This window comes from Heterocephalus glaber, unplaced genomic scaffold (genome assembly GCF_053883595.1).
Source record: "Heterocephalus glaber isolate CG9 unplaced genomic scaffold, H.glaber_assembly_v1.0 deba00001593, whole genome shotgun sequence".
Lineage (NCBI taxonomy): Eukaryota > Metazoa > Chordata > Mammalia > Rodentia > Bathyergidae > Heterocephalus > Heterocephalus glaber.
Genome location: NW_028258368.1, coordinates 4,003,669 through 4,026,086, shown reverse-complemented (window position 1 = coordinate 4,026,086; position 22,418 = coordinate 4,003,669). Strand labels below are relative to the sequence as shown.

At 37.5% G+C, this 22,418-nt stretch overlaps 1 protein-coding gene and 1 pseudogene across 19 annotated transcripts in view; both read right to left on the bottom strand.

Annotated features, from left to right (window-relative positions):
- The window catches only part of Syne1 (spectrin repeat containing nuclear envelope protein 1), a 473,610-nt gene that overhangs the window by 90,730 nt on the left and 360,462 nt on the right, over nt 1-22,418 (bottom strand). For all 19 annotated transcript variants that reach the window (XM_087193553.1, XM_087193567.1, XM_087193559.1 and 16 more), the window contains 12 exons: nt 20,700-20,900; nt 15,702-15,875; nt 13,582-13,713; nt 12,745-12,941; nt 11,924-12,056; nt 11,385-11,567; nt 9,870-10,019; nt 9,192-9,368; nt 8,625-8,780; nt 4,165-4,320; nt 2,527-2,697; nt 312-445 (listed from right to left, as the gene is read on the bottom strand). In XM_087193553.1, the coding sequence (XP_087049679.1) occupies nt 312-445; nt 2,527-2,697; nt 4,165-4,320; nt 8,625-8,780; nt 9,192-9,368; nt 9,870-10,019; nt 11,385-11,567; nt 11,924-12,056; nt 12,745-12,941; nt 13,582-13,713; nt 15,702-15,875; nt 20,700-20,900 (1,964 nt within the window). The remainder of the gene's footprint in view (nt 1-311; nt 446-2,526; nt 2,698-4,164; nt 4,321-8,624; nt 8,781-9,191; nt 9,369-9,869; nt 10,020-11,384; nt 11,568-11,923; nt 12,057-12,744; nt 12,942-13,581; nt 13,714-15,701; nt 15,876-20,699; nt 20,901-22,418) is intronic.
- LOC106010414 (zinc finger CCHC-type and RNA-binding motif-containing protein 1-like) lies at nt 18,450-19,424 on the bottom strand (annotated as a pseudogene).

The following is a 22,418-nucleotide window of genomic DNA, read 5'->3' as shown; positions in this document are numbered from 1 at the left end:
CATGTGAATATAGAAATACTGCAGGGATGACTCATTTCTATTTAATGCAATAAAAAGTAACATGTCACACTTATATTTCAAAGGTAGATAACAGAGATGTGAGCAATCTTTGGGCATATAGTAGTTCTAATTATTCCTAAATATCTCCACTCTCTCTCTCTCTCTATATATATGTTACATTCACTTTATGAAAATAAAAACATTATCAAAATAGAATCTGAAGAGCTCAACTTCAAAATTTCAGAACGTTCTCATTACACTTACAACAATGCTGGGATATAAATAATGCGTAAAGTTAGCATACTGCATACCTCATATTGATTTCTTTCAAGGTATTGGTGAGAGTTTCTGCCACAGGTGGGTGACACACTTTTAATAGTTCGTTGGTGACAGTGCCAAATTTCTCTAAGCTCCTTTCCTGTTTTTCTAAGTCATCATGAAGATTCTGCCCAAAGAAAAAGTCTCACAGATGACATGACAGCATCTAAATTCTAATAAGCAAGTTTCAAATAATGTTCCAAGTTATACACATGCATGACTTTGCTCTATTGCTGTATAAGCTTCATTTAGATAGTTGCTTTTTCCCTTTTTATGGTTTTGTTTTTATGGTTGTGGGAAGAGATGGTTTGAAATTGAACATTTTTATAGTGGCATCTGGGATTCTGCTAGAAATGACCACAGCAGGTGCCCTTCTCCTGTACCTGGTAAGAAGCTATGGTCATGGCATAAGTAGTGTCCATTACACTGTGGTTTCCACTGATGCTCAAAGCCAAATACCAGGACTCTGCTGACACATGTATAGCGGTTCTTCCAAAACCTCCTGATAATTGAGATTGCAAGTCATAGCTTTTCTGAGTACCATCTCTAAGTTCTATCTTTGGATGTTCTTCTTGTCAAAAATTTAAAAAATTAATTGTATTTTTAATTGACAAAAATAATTGTATATATTCATAGAGCACAATGTGATATCGGAACTCATATTTACATTGTTGGGTGATTAAATTAAGCTAATTAACATATCATCATCTCAAGTACTTTTTTAGAAATGTCTAAAAAAGTTGAACTCACAGAAAATGGGAATAGAATGGTGGTTACCCAGAGGCTGGGAAAGGGAAGGGGAGATGCTCATGGTTTCAGCTGGACAGAAAAAATAAGCAATGGTGGTCTATTGCACAGAACATGACTATAATAAATGATGATGCACTGCACATTTCAAAATTGCCTGCATTAGGGAGGTTTGGTGGAATCTTCCACCAAAGACCAGGAAGGAATTAGAAGATGATGTTTTCCTGGAAATGTTACCAAAATGATAGACTGAGTTCTTAATAGAATTTCCCAGGCAAACTGGGCTGCAAAATCTAGTGCTATTTAACATCAATATCTGATTGCCTTTAAATCAAAATATTCAAGGGAAGGGCACTAAATCCTTTCATAACTCTTGTAAGTGTTAAAAATAGACTATGTTAAATTGAAAAAGACTTCTAACATCCTCAAAGTTACAAAGTGTGGTTTTAAATTTATCATGCTCAAAATGAGTTTGAAGGATTCCTGATATCTGCAACAACTATTTAAAGTCAAAAGAACTTACATTTACACATTTCATCCTTGTTCCCTCCACCCCACCCTAAAAAAGACATTCCCTTCAGAACCACTGTGCAGGAGGTTGGCAACACATCAACTCTGAGAGCCAAGTCAGGGAAGTGAGCTACAAGAACCACAGGCACATGCCGGGCTCCTGGGCATCCTGTCCTTTGAGGGCTGGCCCTGCACTGCCCAGGGTCTGCATTATTAGTCAAGAAGAAAGAGCAGTGACAAGTGAGTGTGGCCCAATGCCCAGGTGTGCAGGGGAGTGAGGGCAGCAGTGATTTGAGGACAGTGGCCTGCGGTGGGAGCTTGTGCCATAGCTAAGAGAAAAAGCAGCAATGAGTTCTAGACTGAGTGAGAATGGAGGTATAGGAAAGCAGGCAGTGAGCGCTGGGAAAGAGGAATGGTGGAGACACTGAACAGCCTGCTGCTATTACACTGAAGGGAAAAAATAACTTCATGCTTTAAACATTTACCACTTTTGCTATTTTTCTCTTTGTTTTCATTTTAATCCCTTAGAAAGTGTTTGAAAAGGCAGGATAAAAAGAGAAAGGGAAGACACAAAAGGCAGTGACGATGGGTGGAGGAAGTTGATTTGGCATAAAATCATTTTATTAAATACACTGATGCAGAGACTTATAACATAAGAGGAAGTTTACAATCACTCATATAGCAACTCATCCAGAACTTGGTGCCCACAGGCATATTTGACTAAGTCATAATAAAGCACGTAAACTTAAAGATTTAAAAAATACTAAATGTCGGGCCGGGGATTTAGCTCAGTGGTTCTGCAACCTGCCTTGCAAGCACAAGTTCCAGAGTTTGATCCCCAGTACTAAAAAAAAAAAACCTAAATGTAAACAATTTATTGGCAATCTTTGCTGGTTATTAGATTTAGTCAATTAAAAATAGTGTTAAGGATGCTTTAAATTCATGCCTTACCTGAAGATTGTCTACCTGAACCTGCACAGCTTCTAAGGAGCCGGTCAGCAGTCGGAATCTGGACAGGGAGTATCTGGCTTCCATGAGGTGACTGTTCATCTCGTCGAAGGCCACTTTGTGATGTCCCCACAGGTCGAGCACTGACTTCAGCAGTACCTTCAGCTGCCCAGCCTTTTACAAAGGAGGAACAGTTGTTGTAATTATGTGATATTTAAAATGATAGAAAATATACTCAGTAGATGGAAAATATTAGCATCTATAAACATCAGGGTTTTGGGTATTTTAAAAAAAACTGAAAAAAATATGGGAAAGGTAAAATGAGCAGCTTTGAAATTCATGCCTTTCAAACTGTTGAACCCTCAGTCTAAATATAAATGCTTAAAAGGTGACTAATAAATATATATATATATTCCAAAGTGAGAGGAAGTAATTGTATTGCACAAAGGCATTTAGGAAATATATTGAGTGTTGTCAATGTATTAATTCACTGGATTGACAACAATCTTATGAGACAGGAATAATCATTATCCCCATCTCATGATGAGGAAACTGAGGTGCTGAGAGGTAATGAAAATTACCTACCATCATACTGTTAGAAAATAAGAAATCTATGTTTAAATCCAGGTAGTATGGTCCCAAGAAATGACATCTGTATATAGGCATGTGCACACATGTGCACACACACACACACATACACACACACACACTCTCACATGAATATCTTAAGACAAAACATATAAAGCCATTTTCTGTATGTATTTGTATCAGAAAATTTTTTACTTTGGCCCTTATCATTTTATCAGATGTCTACTTGGACTTCCTGGATGTCAACACTGATGTAAAACTAACCCTCTGAATGGAGAGTACGTATGGGCCTGATTATCATATTTTATTATCATATAAACTCATCTGCATCTGCTTTCTCTGCTTCTCTTCTTGCATAAAGGGAAACTGTTGCAACCAATCAAAGTAATCTGATGGACCACAGGATGAAGCAAGTGCTGTGTCAGCTATGAGGCAATCCCCACAGGTGCAGCCAGGCTCCAGGCCTGTCCTAGGAAGCCCTGACACAGACAGGGAGGCAAGTAAAAAAGATCAACAGGAATTTAAACAGTCTGTTTCCTCTTTATACTAGTTTGTTTTTTCATGAGGCAATATTTCCATGAAAAAACTATTTATTTTATACTTTCACGGTAAATTGTTTCCAAACATTTGCAGTAATTACAAAAATCCATATAGTAAAATAGATTTCAAGCCAGGTTCAAGATAAGGTAAAGACAGAGTAGAAAGCTGAGTTGGGAGATGTCTCCCAGTTGAATTCCCCAGTCTCTGTTTCTATAGAGTTCAGGAGCAAAATAAGGCTGGAGAAAGATGCTGAGAATTATCTGTGCCTAGGTGGTGTTGAAAGCTATGGGAAGGAGTGAGTAATATTTATCACAATGTTTCTCAGAGGAAGCACCAGAAGCTAGAGTTTTCTTTGTAAAAAGCAGTTAATGAAATGGACTTAACAGTACGAAGAGGTGATACATAGATTTGGTAATGAATTGCAAAGTCACTTTAAGGAAACTAAAACCCAGAGATTGATTGGACAAGAGCTAGCAAGCAGTCCTGGAGCTGAGGCGCCCAGAGCAACATTACCATGTGGTCTAAATTGCCCCAGGCCTGGTTGAGCCCCCGCAGTGTGCTCCTGACAGTGCCAGACACTTCTTCTTTCTTGTTCTGAATCAAAGCAAGGCCATTCTGCTCAATTGTCTCTACTTCTTTTTCTTTTGCTTTAATCAAATCTTCAAGGTCCTGAAATATTTTAAAAATAATCATTTCAAACGATTTTATTATGGAACCCTGGGTACCCTGAAATTGCGCTATGATAGTTTTGGGTACTATAAGTCTGTTGCGAATCCGAAAGATTACCATTCTCAAAAAAGGGTCTCCACAGCAATATTTCTTCCTACACTTAAATATAAAAAATACAGCTTTTTCTAATCTATTGGGGAATTGACATAACTTAAAGGATATAAAATCTGATCATCTACTAGAAAAAGAAATAACATCATGTAATTTTTTTTTAAAACGTTACACAGAAAAATGTGCCATAAATGGTAAAATGATTTTTAAAGTCAGATTATCATTGGGCATTTAAAAAGTTACACTCCCTACCCTCTTGGAAGAAATGTGATAGAATGGTGCTCAGAATGAGGTTCAGAAATATTTCTGCTTCTATTAAGTGGTGTTGCTTTGTGTAAGTGAATAACGTCCAGTGTGTCCCAGTTTCTCACATGGGAAATCAGAAGGTTGGGAAAGAGTTTCCATTACAGTATCTTCCCTTTCTTTCTAAAACACTACAATTATATGTGATTCTGAAAGACTAGAGGTTTTTTTTTCATGAATCAAATCTTCATTTTCTTCAGGATGTGCATTTATAACTATCAGATGAAATGTTCAAGAAGGGAAAATGAAATGAGGAAAAGATCTCCCATGTCCCAGTCATAATCCAACATATATTTTAAGGCCCTGGAGGTTAGAAGGAAGAAAATCCAAAAATACTTTAAGTTTGGGTAAAGTCTCAATTATGTAAACATGATTTTCATCCCTTCTCACAATCCATATATGTGATAGTAATATTGAGATTTGGTAGCTAGTGATATGGTGTTAGTGATAAGCCTAGTATCTGCTATAGTAATTATAACTGTATGCCTCTTATTGTCTCTTGTCTCTGTTGTGGTTCAACCTTTTCATTTCCCTCTACTTCATTGGGACAATAAAATATTTTCTACTTACCTAAAGATATAAAATTAGGTAAATGTATATTCAGTAGCTTTTAATATGTCAAAAACTAGCCAAATATAAGATATTATATTCATCCACTTGGCAGTGTATCATATTTCAGAGGAAATTTATTTATTTTTCTCCTGAATTACTACTAAGCTATTTTTGTTTTAATGCAATTACTTAGAAATTCATGCTTAAAGAAATCACTTTTGTTTTCCATTTCATTCTCTCATCTCTACTTTATAATCCTGTGAATATTATAATTACTTTGATAATTACTAGAGAAGGAATCTAATAATTACTGGGATTGCAGGTCCTTTATGTAGTATAGAAAACAAAATTAACTTTACTTTTTACAACTTTTCTCTTTACTACTATAAAAGCAAATAGCATACATCAAAATCCTAGTTTATATTTAACATATATTACTGTATATTTATTTATATTTTGATATATAATAAATACTTTTAAATAATTCTGTCAGTATGATTCTAAGATTCACATATTATAAATTAATTTTATTCTCATTTATCTATAGGTGTTAACTATTTTCAGTGAGAAATATTAAAGGGATTATCTTCTGGTTAGAAACACATCTCAATAGATGCCCTGTACATGGATGTTGGCATAAGAGCAAAACCAGGAAGGAAACTTTTTTGCAAAATAAAGGTGTGTTCTCCTTTCTTTTCAATAATAATTTTAAAAATTATTCTGTTTCTGGTCAATAATGGAAAGGCCCAACCTAACATTTTTGTTACAATAAATCATTCTCAACTTGGATTAACTCATAAATATCAGTTTTTATATTGCTTTAAATTAATAAATCACCTCCAAAAGACTGGGAAAATATTCAAGATTTTTTAAACAAAATTCAGTCTGAATCCAGTCACTGATTTAAGTATGCTGGCTTGAATTTTACACTTTGGTCCAAAGGAACAATTTCTCAAAAATGACAATAAATTTTATCAAGGTTTGTGGTAATGCCAAGTAGAACCTGCCAGTTAGGTCACTGTAATTTATCCGTGATGTTTCAAAACAACAGAGTGGGTAAATTTCTTTCCATGATTTTGTTTCAAGGAAGTAACTTTTCATTTGAAATCATAAAATGGTATTAATATAGACTTCATTAAACTGCAATACAGGCTTTCTTTCTGAACAGTGCCTGAACCGACCCTCTGGGAGATGAAAACTGAGGTCCTTGGAGTAGTATAATTTGGCCAAACTTCTATAATATTTTCCAAATAGCAGTGTGTATCTGTTACATGGAAGACATACATAGGAAAAGAAACAAAATGGAAAATGGGGGGGGGGGGGAAGGCATTAAAGAAAAGGAAAAAAATAGTAAAGAGAAAAAGAAAAGGAGGGAGAAAGGAAGGGAAAAAAGGAGAAGTTACATTACTGTAGTATTTCAGCCTTCCAATAGTAAAGTCATCCCAATAAGGCAGCCATGAAGCACTAGCCTTGCTAATGTTAACACTGAGAACTGCTCTCTGAAATGAGTAGAAATCTTTTAACTAGGAGCTCAACAGAAGATATGATTTTCCATCCCTAAAAATAAAATTTTGAAATTCTGGCTTATTTGTAGACCTTAGCATTTACGGACTAAAGTAGAAGTACTACAGGTCCTTGGAAAATTGGAAATGTAGTGAGACTAGCTGATGTACATTTTTTGGTCTTTAGGCTTTGTTATACCCATCTTCTGATATGAAGCATTTTAAAAATGATTATTGCTGGGGGTTGTGACACACGCCTGTAATCCCAGCACTCTGGAGGCTGAAGCAGGATGATTGTTGTGAGTTTGAAGCCAGAATGGAACACACAGTGAGTTCAAGGCCAGCCTGAACTACATAGTAAGACCCTGTCTCAAAAAAAAAGATTATTTAAAAGTACTTCGCTATTGGATGTTTTTCCTTGCCATTTTTATGCAACTTCCTAACTGCAACCCATTAGCAGGTGAGCCTAGCCTTCAGAGCATGTGATAGTCCTCTTCCAAACCCTAAGTCTCTGAGTGCTTAAATATAAGCTTCTCATTACAGTATATCTGTCTCAAACAGAAAATATGCTGATCAGAAAGGAGATTTGTTTTACCCAAGTTCTTTCCTTTAGAAATTTAAAATAGAAAAACAAGATTTGGGGAAAGGATTTTTTGCCGGAAACAATATATAAGAACAGTCATAGCTAATCTGCAAAATAGTGAAAGAAGTGCATTATTTTACAATAATTTTGATTACACCATTAACAGGAAGAGCTCACATTTCTTTTGTGTATATAAGGTTATCTGAGGAAATTCTGTGTTGCTCAGTCACTGGAAAACATTGGAATGCAATCCTTCCACCTGAACCCTCCATCCTCAGCACTAACAAGGCAAAGGCAGACTCCCTGAGCTTCACTGTGGTCAGAACTGGAAGAAGGAGCAGTCACCCTGTCCAGTTCGGTGGAACTGAAGTCCAATCAAGGCTCTAGAGCTGATCCCCTCACAGGAAGTACAGAGCACAGAAGCAGTGACGTGACATGGTAAAGAAGAAGCGACATTAGCCAACTTAATCAGGCTATTGCTGAACATGAGATCAGTCTAATTTCTGCAACAAGTTAGTATGAGAAAATATTACAGAAACTTAAGAACTCCAACAAGTAAATATAGTACACAGACACTGTATTCTCATTTTGAATAAAATTTTTTTAAAACAATTCAAGAAATGTGATTATGGCTTGAACATGAAATAATATTAAGAAATCATTGTTAATTTTTGTGGTAATATTATGGTTACATAAGAAAAATATCTGTTTCAAAGATGTGCATGACAGTGTCTAGGGATAAAATGACATGATCTCTGGGATGTATGATCCAGTCTTTAAGAAAAAAAGGGAATTCAGGCAAATGTATTTAAAATCTTGTAGTTTTAAATCTAGTGATCAGTATATGGGATTTACTGCATTTCTCTCTGCTTAATGAGTGTGTTTGAAAATTTGCATACTTTCAAATTTTTAACAGCAGCTGAACTGAGCATGGTAGTGCATGCCTGTAATGCCAGCACTTGGGAGGCTGAGGCAGGAAGATCACAGCAAGTTTAAGGCCCGCCTGAGTATATGCTGTGTTCAAGGCCAGTTTGAACTATATAATGAGACCTTGTCTCAAATAAATAAATAAGTAAAAGCAGCTGAAAAATAAGTTGAGAAAAACCTCTATTAGCCACATAGTCAGAGAAATTTGTTACCAAATACAACTTTTGAAAATTATTTAGCTTGCAGATCCCAGAGCCTAAAACCTTTCTCAGCTTATGCATGAAACTGTGAAATGGAAATGTGTGTAAGCCCCCTGGACCAGTTACCTGACAGTCTTTCAGTGCATTCTGAACAGAAACCTGATCTCCAATTCGATGCTGTTGTTTCAGTCTCTTTTCCTGGGTTTCAAACCAAGTTTTCAGACATTGTACATTATTTTCATATTCTGACCAAGATTCCAATAAGCCTTCCAACATCTGGATCTGAGCAAACAATGAAATTAAACTTGCAATTTTTTTAAAAGAAAATCAGTGGCAGGCTAATTAGTCTAGCCACTATTACCTCCCAAATGAAGAATTCTTAAAATGCAGTCCATTGTACATATAATTTAAGAAATTAATTTTATCAAGTGTGAATTAATGGTTATTATTGGTAAACAAGAAAGAATTAAAGTCAGCTTGAAACAAAGGGAAGAGAAATTAAGACATATCTTTAAAAACAACTTGAAATATACAAAGAAAAAAATAACAGGACTAAAGAAAGTTTAGAGCCAAGCTGGCAGCATTCTTATGCCCCAAACAGCCATACTAAGTGTGAAATAAGTTTCCCTGGCAGAAGGTGCCTGTTCTCAGGGTTTCTGGTAAAAATGGGCAGTAGCAGGACACCTGGCTTACCTTCTCAGTTACTAGACTTTGCAGGATTTGCCAACTTTTATTCATCGCCCCGAGCTGCTCTGCAAAATCGGTCTTATCACTCCGTTTACTTTCCACATCCTGACTGCTGATTTGTAGCACAGACTGGTTCACAAAATCCACTGTCAGCTGTTTGCAGTTAATGTCTATCTTAAAACCCTAAGGAAAAAGCGGGGACAATAAGAAAAAAAGGTGGCATGTAGAAGAAATAGATCATTTTTACCAGGAGTTGGAAAACCTTAGATTACCTTAATATTAGTATTGTCATTTCTATAACATTGTCCAAATGGCACAATTTGTGTTTATTCCCATGGCCTATCATTTTCAGAAGTTGAACATATATATGTATACATTATATAAACATACATATGCATGTAATTAGGCAGAAGATGCAGAACTGGTAAAATCACATAATATTTATAAATTGTAATATTTATTTTTATCATCTCTATTATTTCTCAAATAACAAAATTATTCCCAATACTGGACAAGCTTTCTAGGGCTATACTTAGGGACATAATTTTCCTGTTTCTGAATTCCTCTCTGGTCATCATGTATGGAATATATATCCCAAGACCTGACTTCCAGAATTTGGGTTTTTGAGTTCACTCAAATAAAATACCTTAAGTACACGAAAAATTTAAACCAAGTGTTAATTACCTTATATTTCTGAAGGTATTCATGAATTGCTTTGTAACCTATAGCATTTTTTATATCCTCTTCATCCTTCTGAATAACACTTTCCATTAAAGAGATCCAACTCATGACTTCAGAAATGGCATGGCGGGAAGGCAGCTTATCCATTTGGAGCTGGAAGACAAGTTAGAGACAGAACGAGTCCCAAATATTAAATTCAAACCCAATTTCTGCTAACATAAGAACACCACAGTAATTCGTACTAAAGTACCAACAGAAATATTAAGGACTTTTTTTATAGAGCTTTGAAGCTTGAAACACGAGGCAAATACTGAACAATACTAGTCATTTTATGTTCACTTGACATCTAATACTGTAAACATTGTATAAATATTAACTAATTAATCACAACACCAGCAAGAAGAAAATATTATTCTTATTTTATAGCTAGTTTTATGAGTTTTAAAAAACCTAACTACAAAACATTCAACAGATGTGTTTTATTAATTATCCTGTAAAAATCTCTGTGTATTATGACTCAGGAATGCTAAAAGAAAGAAGAAAAATACCACACTACAAGATATCATTTTCTAGATATTTTGGCACTGTAATATTTATTCCTAAGAGCACAGCCAATTTCTTGAGTCTTTAACTGAAATATACTGGCTTCTGAATTTTACTTACGATAGCACACATTTATAAGCATATTTATCATAATGATTTGTAAAAATGAAGGCAGTCATTTAAAATATTTATAAATCAACTCCTAATGTGGTGCTGAAAGGCAGAGATGAACATAGGCTTTTGTTCCTTTAGGAATGTGTAGCTGCTGATTGAGAGAGAGAGTGTGTGTGAACACTAAACACAGTTATTATACATGACAAACTGTGATAATAGAGAAAAATAATAAAATGATCTGGGATTTCAGGGGAGTGAGGCCTATTTCAGATAAGAGGAGTACAGTCATGTGCCGAATAATGACTTTTCAGTTAATGACATATTTAATGGCTGTCCCGTATGATTATATTGTCCAGTGACATTATAGACATCTTAGTTCACGTAAATATACTCTATGATGTTCATACAATGACCAAAATGGCCCAAGGACATATTTCTTAGAATGGATCTCTGTTGTTAAATGATGCATGACTGTACCTACACTTACTGAATTCCAGTTGCTCTCTTGTATGTGAAACAATAGACCTTTTACCATAATCTATCATAATTCTTCGTTGCTACTCACTTTATATAATTGCCCACATTATATCCATCAGGAAACAATTAAAACAAAGCCAACGATTCCAATGCATACACACAAACATGCATATGCATATTAAAGAAGCTTTTGGAAGTAGTGCTGTCTGAGTAGGACTCTGTAGAATAGTTCATTTTTACTATATAGTCCAATGTGAGAAAGAGAAGGCAAATTTCTGAGACAGAGCTGATTTAAATTTATGAGCGAAAGCAGATTAACATAGTTTTCCATTTAATATGGCTTTAATCAGTTGTTACCAAATAAACCAGTCCTTACTTCCATACCTGGTGGAGCTTTTCCTGAACAGCTGGAATATTTGTCAGGAGGTCCATCCACTGACTATCAATGTGGGACAACTCGGAGCGCAGGGCAGCTGTGTCCACCTTCTTCAACCGAAGAAGCTGATTTCCAGTGCTCAGAACGGATGATTTCAGGGAAGATTTGGCATCTACTTCTTTAGAAAACTCCTAAAAGAAGTGGCACTATTCAAATTAGGATTACGTAGCCAGACCTTTCATTTGAGTGCAGAGATCAATTTAGAGAATAGGACAAGTTTCCTCTACATGTTCAAGGGAGGGCTAGGTTGGGCTCACTAGAGGAGAGTGAAATCAGCACATTGTTGCCCTCAAATGAAGGCCAACCATTACTTAAAAATTACCAGAAAGAGACAATGTTGAACATAAGCAGAGGTGAGCCCGATCAGTATGCATAAGAAATTCAGTATCTATCACAGTGATTTCTTTTTTGCTAGTGTATGGGTTAGGCCTTACCTACTGCTTAAAAACACAAAATTGAATCAAATGTCTTAGATTCTCAGACTTACCAGGAAAGCATTTAGATGATCACGGACCATTTCTAGTTCTTGTGGGACTGTCACAGATTGCTGAGTCCAAAATACTAGCCTGTCTTTTGCGGAATGTAACCAGTGAATTAGATCTGCAGATTCACTTTGATATCTGTAAATATGTTAATGAATCCATTAAGTAAACATTCAATCCCTGTCTTCTGCTCAGTCATGTTATTCACCAACGCCTAGAGTTTTACAACAAGAGCCCTGATAGATTCAGTAGAAAACTGCACTAGGTTGACCCTCTAAAATTCTTGTCTCTCAATATTTATTCCTTGACCAAGTTTGTGTTTCTGTTTCAGCTTTCCCTTCTATAACCACAAAGCAAATAAAAACCAAAAAAACCCCCATAAAAACCTTTCGCTTCCTTCACATTGGCACTTAGAAATACTAGATGATGTTTATAAAATTTCTTTGAAATAAGAGAGTATATCATCACATAAAATCAACCATCTGCCTCCTTTGAGACATCCCATTGCCCTTGAGAAGTTCCCCTTAATCAACATTTTCTCTTCTTTCTCTACTTCTAAGGTTTTACTGGGACCACTTAGGTACAGTCATTAGGCAAAGAAGGGTGACCGCTCAAAGGTATGCTTCAGTATGCACCTGTCTTCCTGCCTAGCTTTTAATATATGTTTACACAAAAATGGAAGTATACAACTGGGGACTTTCTGTTTGTCTTTATTTTCCAAATTATGCAACTTTCCAAACTTAGAAATCTTTTCCAAGTCCAGCACCCAGTAGTCTCAATACACTGCAGGAATTATTAAAAATATGCAAAATAAGCATCCTATTACCTGGTCCAGTGTTTCAATATTGTTTCCAATCTGTGAAGTTCCTTAGACACTTTACTGGTATTACTTAGCCAGCGCTCTCCAAGTTGATTTAGCTGGCTTTCTAGCTCTGAGCAGCTGATAGATATCAGAAGTCGTTTTCCATCATCTAATACTTGATATAATTTGGGCTGGTATTCATTGAGGCTGGATTTTAAATGCTAAAATGATCAACAATGTGGGTTAAAAGTTTAAATATGGTATACTTTGTCCTTGAGAATTTTAATTTCTCTGGCGTTCACAATGTTCCCATTATCCATTATTCAAACAAACTATTTACACCCAACAACACTGAAGACTTGAAAATAGTTCATTGTAGTTCATCTCTATAAGAGTACAGATATTCTCCTTTTCATTTTGTTGGTAGTATTTTTAGGTCCAATTAAAATTGTTGAACTTAAGTATTTCATGAATAGTGTAATACACCAGCATAAACTACAGAAAATACTTTATGGAGGCTTAGTGAAAATAACTGGAAAGCTTTTTAAAAGAGCTCTTATTTAAAAAATAATTTTTTGTGCAGTGCTGGAGATCAAATCCAAGGCCTCATGCATACTAGACAAGTGCTCTACCACTGAGCTACACTCTCAGCCCAAGAAAGACATTTTCAAAAATATGCTACTCTAACAAGCACAATCTATCTGCTTGCAACAATGACCTTATTTTGAAGAAAGATAAAAGCAGTTAATACAACATTTAGATTCATACAATCTAAATTTATTTAGATTCCGTTAATACTACTAGAAAGCTTTTAATGGAAACATGGCCGCTCCTCACACCAAGACACCTGGGGACCCTGACCTGGTAGAGGCTGGCCCGTTCCATGAGCCTGTCTTCACTCTCCTCCACCAGGCCCACACTCGGGATGCTGCTCTCCACTACCTCCAGCTGTCTGCTGAGCTCCTGCCGGTCCTCATCCAGATGCGACCAAGTCTGGAAATGCAACATCAGTCCATGAGCTGAGGAATCCTCCCTAGGGAAGAACACTCCTGCTTGGGCACAAAATATGCTCTTGACAGAGTCTCATTCAAGTAATGTTAGGAATGTTTAGGTTGGGGTTTGCTCTGAGAAGGAAAAATGGCTCTAAAGCAAGTATTCAGATGGTGACCCTTAAAAGCATTGTGAATGGGTATTAGTACTGCAATCTACTAGCTGTATGAATATGGCTAAGTTTCTGAACTTCATTTTCTCTAGTAGAAAATATATCTTTTCCTGATAAAGAAAAATTTCACATCAGTTATTCCTAAACTCAGACTTTTATTTGAAACTGGAAAAGACTTTAAAAATCAGTTTAAGTATTTCCCAATCACTTATAGAAAAGGTCAGCAGGTTATCACATGCATATTCATTTTAATCTGTAGCAGGGGTGGCAATAGGACATAACAGTAATGATCCATGTTTTTTCTAGCCTACATACCTATCGCTATGCCCTGTCTGAGGCCTAGGGATCTAGCAGTGAATAAAACAGAATGCATGGGAAAAATCCATGCAGTCTAGTGAGGGGAGACAGGCAGTACACAACAAACTATAAATCAGAAAGCAAAGAATAAATTCCATGGCTTATAAAGAGTTCTTGGGCTATGGGGGAATTAAATTGAGCTGAGCAGGGAATGAGGGAATTCCCAGCGTGTGCTTGATGAAGCTGCAATTTGAATGATGTGGTCAGGAAGATAGGCACTGAGAAGTGCACATTTCAGGCAGCGAAGCCAGACAGGTGTGGTACAATTGCTGACTCTGCTCCCAATTAATCATGTGCTATGGCAAGATACTGCTCCCAGATTCAGTCCTACCAGAGAGATTCACAGTATATTTCATTGTGAGTGATTCGAACAAATGTAAAATGTCTGGTTGGGAGACTAGCATATCACTAAAAAGTAGGTGTTAGTACAAGGATTTGAAATGCTACAGTTTCTCTCTAGTTACATAGTACATTGAGGAATTCCATGTCTGGAACTTTTGTAGTTAGCTACCTATGATAATGTTGGGTCAAGGAGGAAGATGAAACAGGGAAAAGTGTACATATGAGCTATAGGTAATCCAAGTATGGGTGGTAATGTTGGTGGAGCAGACAGGGAAGACAAGAAAAGAGAGAAAGATATAATCCCTAAAACTTTTACGGGATAGAGGAGGAATAAAAAAGCTAGAACAGTGCAGGTCAACTGATTTAGTTACTGCATGAAAAAAGTGGACTGTTGTATCAGCAATGTCTCACATTCACACAGGGCTCTATGGCTGCTCACCTGGCCTCTGCTGAGCACCTATTCGGTGTTCAAAGTCAAATGCTTGTGGTAAAGCTAAGCCTGGCTGACTCTAGAGCAGAGGCTTAAAATCTTTTCCTAACTGAATGTGAGAACAAAATCTCACAGCATCTGTGTGTGACAGGCAGGATAAAACCTCAGATTCTTAACCAGGGTGAATGCTACAAATGACTCCTGTAATCTGAACCCAGATTTTCTCATTTTCATCTAGTATTCTTGGTTTTTTTAAAAAACAAATCCTTCATTTTCTGTTTTCAGAGTACAAAGATTTGGGCTCATGTATCCGTCCTCTGGCTCCTGGATGCTAGTGACAGGTCTTATCATAAGAGCACTTGCACTGGGCACAGAGCCAGGGATATATTTTTACATTTTTCATGCTCTTAATGAGGCTTCTTTCAGCTTGAATATCAAACCCCTATATATCTCTTCATGCACAGTCTGAAGTCAGTCTCCTAGCTGACTCACAATTTAGCACCCCCAAATGGAAAGAGAAAATAATAAGAGGAATAAGGGAACACATGACCATAGGGAGAGCACAATCCTGAGCCAGGAAGCAGAGCTAGCTCCAAGGTCACGGCGGGGGGGGGGGGGTAGAGTGTGTGATTAAATATATCTCCCCTGAGGGTTTGCTTTGCAGGGGAGGATGCTGCACTTCGGCCTCACCTCTAGGATGTACTCCAGCTCCATACCCTTCTTGTGTGCCCGCTTCAGCACAGCAGATGCCTGAGCCATCAGGTCCGTATGGCACTGGGTTTCTTTGGGGACTGCAAAGCTGATGATCTTTCTGAAGAGCGTTTCTGTTAAGATCATATGCGATTCCAGGCCTTGAAAATATTCCTGCAATTTTGCAGGTAGATAGAGGTCAACAACTCATTCATAAATACTTCAAGATAAAAATTGCTTCAAATGCAAAAGCTGTTGGAATTCAGTGATATGAGTGCTATCATTCGGCTCCCACTCATCTCTGTCTTACGTGGGCACCTCACTACCTGTGCATGCTGCCTGCACAGACTGGTGCTCTGGGCCTTGAACTGGCCTCTTGTCTTCCCATTTACCCTACACACACCATTGTGCTACAGACACGATGTCCCCAAAACAAAGCTCTTCCTATGTGACCAGCTGCTAAAAACCTCCTTGACCCCAGTATGTGTCCCTTGCACCCTGGCCTTCCTTCCTTCCCTGATGTGGTCTCATTAACCCCACTGTACCAGTGGCAAACATTAGCTCCCACTTCCCGCTCTTCAGCCTCTGCTTATACTCCTCTTCTCAGGATGTCTGCAGGTGATACATCCAATGACTTTCCTTCCTCTGTAGCTGGGCTTGAGCCCTACTTTCTGAACTTCTGAAGTGTCATGATTATTTTTCTTCCTGTCAAGAATAGCTTCACTGGTATTAACAGCCTAATTTGATATTAAATATTTTCAAATGTCCCTCAAATTTCACCTCAATGCCGCAGACCTGTAGGCCTTGCACGAGCCTATACACATTTTTGAAATGTCACATTTTACATGCAAGAGATCCTGGGGGATGAGATGGGCCCTATCCTATTTCCTACGCCCAGCACCATGAAAAACAGCTAACATTAACTGAGTTTGCATTATTAGCTGGGCACCCAAGCCTCCTTATTTGACTCATATCATCCTTCTACCTACACTATAACTCTACAAGATGGGTAGTTTTACCTCTCTCTCTTTTTTTTTAATATAACCAACCGCAAAATTACGGAAGATTTATTCATCAAATACAAAGAAATGTTAATAAATACATGAAAAACTTACAAGGTCATTTACAAAAAACAGGAACAGTAAATATGGATTTAATTGAAAAAAACAATTTTTTTTTTTTGGATCCGGGATCGAACTCAGGACCTTGCGCTTCCCAGGCAGGCAGTAGAACCACTGAGCTAAATCCCCGGCCCTAACTGAAATTTTAACATAGCCACATTTGGGAAGTAGAGTAAGGCAATGGGGGCAGTACGATGGGTTTGAAAAGCCTCCTTTATCCTTTTATCAATAGACAGACATTTAGGCGTTTTATTGAAGTGTATATATATAAAACAGCAATGGAAAGTAGTTGCTTCTGGAAACAGAATTTGGTATTACAGGCAAAGTAGATAGGTATGTCCCATTTGGCTTTAAGCCTTTTAGAGGTACTTTATGCTTTTATGTATTTTTTTTCTCTTTTCTTTTTTGTTTTTTTGAGGCAGGGTTTTGCTTTGTAATTCAGGCTGGTCTTGAGCTCTATGTGTAGGCCAAGCTGGCCTGGAATTTATGGCACCCTCCTGTCTCAGCCTCCCAGTGCTGGGATTACAGGTGTGCGTCCCCACACTGGTATTTTATGGATATTTGTAACTTACGTACATGTAGGCTGGGAGAAAGCTGAAAGAAGATGATGAAGCACTCATATTTAAAGACAACATCTTTTTGAAGTTTATTAACAGTACTATTAAACCCCTTATTTTTTCAGTTCATACGAAGTTTTTGTTTTAAAGATTGAATTTATTTCAGAAGTACTTATAAACCAGTGAGACATGACTAAAGCATTTATAGTAAAGTTTTCAAATTTTAATACCTACCTTTTTGTGGGATAAAAATAGCATTACCATTGTAGTATTTTTGTTTTTATTAAAATTAGTTCTTTTCAAGTTTGATTACTACTAACAAATCCTGAGTTTTGGTACAGGCAGAGTATCCCTTATCCCAAATACTTGGAACCAGCCAGGTGCAGTGGTACGCTCCTTCTAATCCTGGCACTTTGGAGGCTGAAGCAGGAGGATCACCTTAAATTTGAGGCCAGCCTGGGTTACTACATAGCGAGTTCAAGGCCAGCCTGAACTACATAGGAAGACCCTGTCTCATAATCAAACCAAACAAAAAGATTCGTACCAGAAGTATTTTGGAATACGTACATATACAGAATGTGGTGTGTTTTGGATGGAACCTCAGTCTAAGCATGAATTTCACTTATACTTCATAAATGCCTTCTGTACATAACCTGACGGCAATTGGATACAGTGGTTTTCATGTTGCCTGTGAATCATAGTTGCATGGTGTGGAATTTTCCATTTAGGCATTCTGGATTTTTGGATTAGAGATGTTAAGTCCATAGTATTCCAAGGAAAAGTAGAAATATGATCTTTTTTTCTATATGGAGAATTGAATCCAAGGCCTTCACACTGAGCTATATCCTCAGTGTAACTTTTAAAATTATCTTTTATTTTGAGGTAGGGCTAAGTTGCCCAGGCTGGGGTTGAACCTGCAGTCCTCCTGCCTCAGCTTCCTGCAGTGCTGGGATTACAGGAGTATGTCACCACACCTAGCTCAAAACACGATAATTTAAAAAATTATTTTTTGGGCTGGGGATTTAGCTCAGTGGTTCCGCCGCTTGCCTCGCAAGCACAAGGACCCGAGTTCAATCCCCAGTACCAAAAAAAAAAATTATTTTTCATCTTTTAAGCACTGTTTTATGGTAAAAAATTACTATTTGGTTCTAAGTGTTCTTATATGCAAATAATTTGTACTGTGGATGGTTTTTATTTTCCTGACATCTACATTATACAACTCCAATCACTGAATTCTTCCTCATCACTGAAGTATGTGCTCTTCTTTATCCTCAGGCGCCATGAATCCTCTGGTGTTGAGGGGCCCCCTGCACTGGGTTTCCATTGCTTCTGTTCTTCAGTCTTGGCTTGCTGGGCGCGATGGCTTGGCTGAGACTGTCGAGAGCAGGGTCTTCCCCTTCGTCTTCACTTTCTGCCACGTCCTCAGTTTCTTCCGGTTTGGCAATTTTCTTTTTCTTCTTTTTTTCTTTCTTCTTTGGAGGCTCACGTTCTCCGAGCATGCTTTTGGACAGGCAGAACTTAAATGTCCACTTTCCCCACATTCGTAACACTTCGATTTATCAAATTATTAGTTTCGCCTTCGGATGAATTCAGCTGCTCTCCCATTGCCAATAGCAACACTTGCCTTTATCACTCTACCAAACAATTGTTTGTTGTTTATGGCTCTGGTGCAGTTTTGTGCAGAGTCTTTATCCAAAAATTATAAAAACGCAACCCCTTTACTCTTCCTCGTATCTTTGTCTTTCATTATGGCAACCAAGTTAAGCACTACTCTTTCTTAATTTCCTCAACTTTACAACTTTGCCATATTTGGAAAATATCCGGTATAAGTCGTTATTTGTCAGGGAGAAGGGCAAGGTGGACACATACACTGTGCTCTTACTTGGAGTCAAGCCACCACTCATTTCTTCAGGGACAGTGGCCTGGCGCAGCGGGACTTCAACCCCAACTTTTCCTCGCCCCTCGCAGCGGCCTGGGCATCCTGCACCCGGGCGGGGTTGGCGCAGAGCCCTGGGGTCGCGGCAGCGGAGCGGCCCTGAGCTGCTCCCCTGTTACCTCTCACTTTATGAATGGGGACACATGGCCTGTATCTGTGCTCCCCAACGACACCTCAGCATAAGCTCCATTTCTTATCTTTAACAGACGATCATTTTATCAAAGTACCTTAAAGTCAGAGGAGATCTCTGAGTCATCTAGGACAATGGACAACCAACAAAAGCCGAGCTTCCTTTCACAAACCCTCTGCCTCCTCTGACAGTTCTTAGGGACCACGGAAGAAGCTCTTTGGTTTCACAGCAGCCTCCTCCTTCTAGTACCCTTCTGTTGGGCTTTCTTATTGTTACTCACTGGTCCTAGCTTTCCTTCTAGAATAACTCAGAATGATCTTTTACTGCTCTGGTCAGATTTGAGAAAAACCAGCTGTGAGCTTTAAAGCAATGTTTACTAAGTCAAATGATAAGACATTAATACATCATAATATTTTGGACAAAAATCCCTGGAAAAAATAGCAAGAAGGAAAAATCCCTCCCCCAAATCCATCATTATGAGCTACCAGACAGCTACATAATTGTAGAATTTACTGCCTCTCTATAGTCCAATGGGATTTATTTTGTTGGTTTGTCTCCCAACAGGGAATTCCCATAGCCTGAGTGGTGTGGTGTGCGTGTGTATGTGTGTTGTCTATGTATGTCAAACAGCTATTTCTTTGTTAAAAAGCAGTATCCAACCTGAGCTTCAGCATACACTGACAGAGTGATTTCATCCCAACCCAATCTGATTACATGGTAAAAGGACACAGTGTCCCAAGGAAAGCCTCCGAGGCTTGCAGCAACGAGAGGGGAATATGCTTAAGGGCCGGAAGAACCAAATGATGCAGGCAGCAGACATAAACCTGATCCTGGATCCCAGCGGGCAGTTTGGTGTTCCTGAGCAGAGTGACTGCTTCCTGGCCAGGATAAGGGGAGCGAAAGAGAGTACCTAGGCCTAAACAGGTGAAGAGCCATAAAGGACAACTAGAAAAAAAGTGGTTAAGGAGGAAGTTGGGCTGCTGAAGAGAATTTTTCCTTGATTGCAGGTTAGGTAACAAGAGAACCTTGTTCATACCAACAAAGAACTGATAAAATTCCTGAAAAAGATCTTTTTTAATTTACAGAATTATAGAACACATATTCCCTAATTTCTCTGTGCTATCGAATACCAGCAGTTACACATTTATTGGCCATTTTAAAGAGTAAATTACACAAACAGGAACTCAAATAAAGAGTATAGATATCAAGGCTTGAAATAACTTCCACGACTACATCTCCTTTCTCTTTTTTTACCTTATGTTTGTCAAGTAACTGATGAATTTCCTCTTTGGATGACACGATGATTTTCTGATCTCCTGCCATCTTCTCTCGTCCAGTTTCTAGCAGATCTGCCAGATCTTGCAGAGCCCTTTCGTACTGACTCTTGAGTACAAGATTTTGATTGAGACCACTCCTTCGTGAGCCAATGGTCATCATCAGTTCATCATACATGTCCTAGGAAACAGAGATGCTACACTCAACCTCAATTCAGAGTCTGGCACCTCTCCAAGAGCATATTACTTACTGGGCCAATCCCAACCAAGAATGCTCCTTGTAGTATGCCCTACAGGGTTAGGGCATATCCGTCCAGATCCTCTGCTTTTCTTTCTTAGAACCTTCACTCTGAAAATTCTTTCAAGAAAGATAAGCTCTGGGCCTCTATTTCCATGCCCACAGCCTATCATTTATAGGACTGTGGTTTCACGGTGGTTTGATATCAGGTAGTTCAGGCTTTCTGATTGATTAATCTTATTCAGTATTATCTATTTTTTGTTTTAAATTTCATTTTGTTTTTGACACATAATAAAGCACAGAAGAGACAGAACTACAGTGGTAAGAAAGAACTACAGTTAAAGAAGTAAGAGAAAAAACTACAGTGGTACCTCCATTCACAAATTTAATTTGTTTCACACTTTTGGAAAAGATGGCCCCATTTGTGTTTGTGTGCAAAGGATGGCTGTGGTAGTGTTCATCACTTGATGCAGAGTTTGTGAAAAAAACCAAAATTTTGCCAAATGCTTTTGTTTGCGAACCAAATTGTTAACAAACATTCATGAACCCAGGTACCACTGCATATAAAAATTTAAGGATGGAGTCATTAGAGCAAAAGATAAAATATTAAATAAATCATGTGGAAACAACTGAACTATTTGGGAAAAAGTAAAACTAGAGTTTTATCTCATTCCAGATCCAAATATATTTAGGTCGATTCAAAAATAAAAATATAAATAAAGAAAAAAGAAAACTTCAGAATCTAAAGGAAAACTATGTCTATAAAAATAAGCTTAATATTTTAAGATTCCAAATGATATGAAGAAGCATTTCCTAGAAATAGCATATAAGGGAGGTTTGCCAACATAGTTGAGAAGATACTTTCAAGACTCCAGTAGTCTATGGTAAGATGTGAGGTTAAAATTGTGAAAAAAAGTCCATGTAACTAAGGAAGATATCACAGAAAATGTACTTCTAATTTTGATAATTTTCTAAGTATTTATTTAATTTTAGAATAGTTAAATATAATATGCTTAATATTTGTGTCTGCTAAATAATATCAGATTTTGGACTATTCCTCAAAGCGCTAGTCAAGCAGAGGAGTTTGATGTGAGCAAAAATACTTAAGACTTGAAAAGGCCATGTTTTTTGCCAAATGCGGTGGAGTACATAACAACTTAATCTGGAAAGATATTTAGGAGATGATGATACACCAACAAAATTTATTGGAGGCATATGGACCTGATTAATGTATCACATTAAGGTTGAGCAGGCCAAAGTGGTTCAATCTGGAAAAGTTCAACTTTAATGTCTATTTACAGCTATGACGTTTGACTCTTACACCTGACACTGATATGCTATTTGACAATGATCTAAAAAAGTGCAAAATAGGGATCATGGGCTTGCACCATTTAGAAATGTTACATAGAGAGTTAAAATGAAAATGCTCTTTTGTTATAAACAAAACTGCTGGAGTGTGTG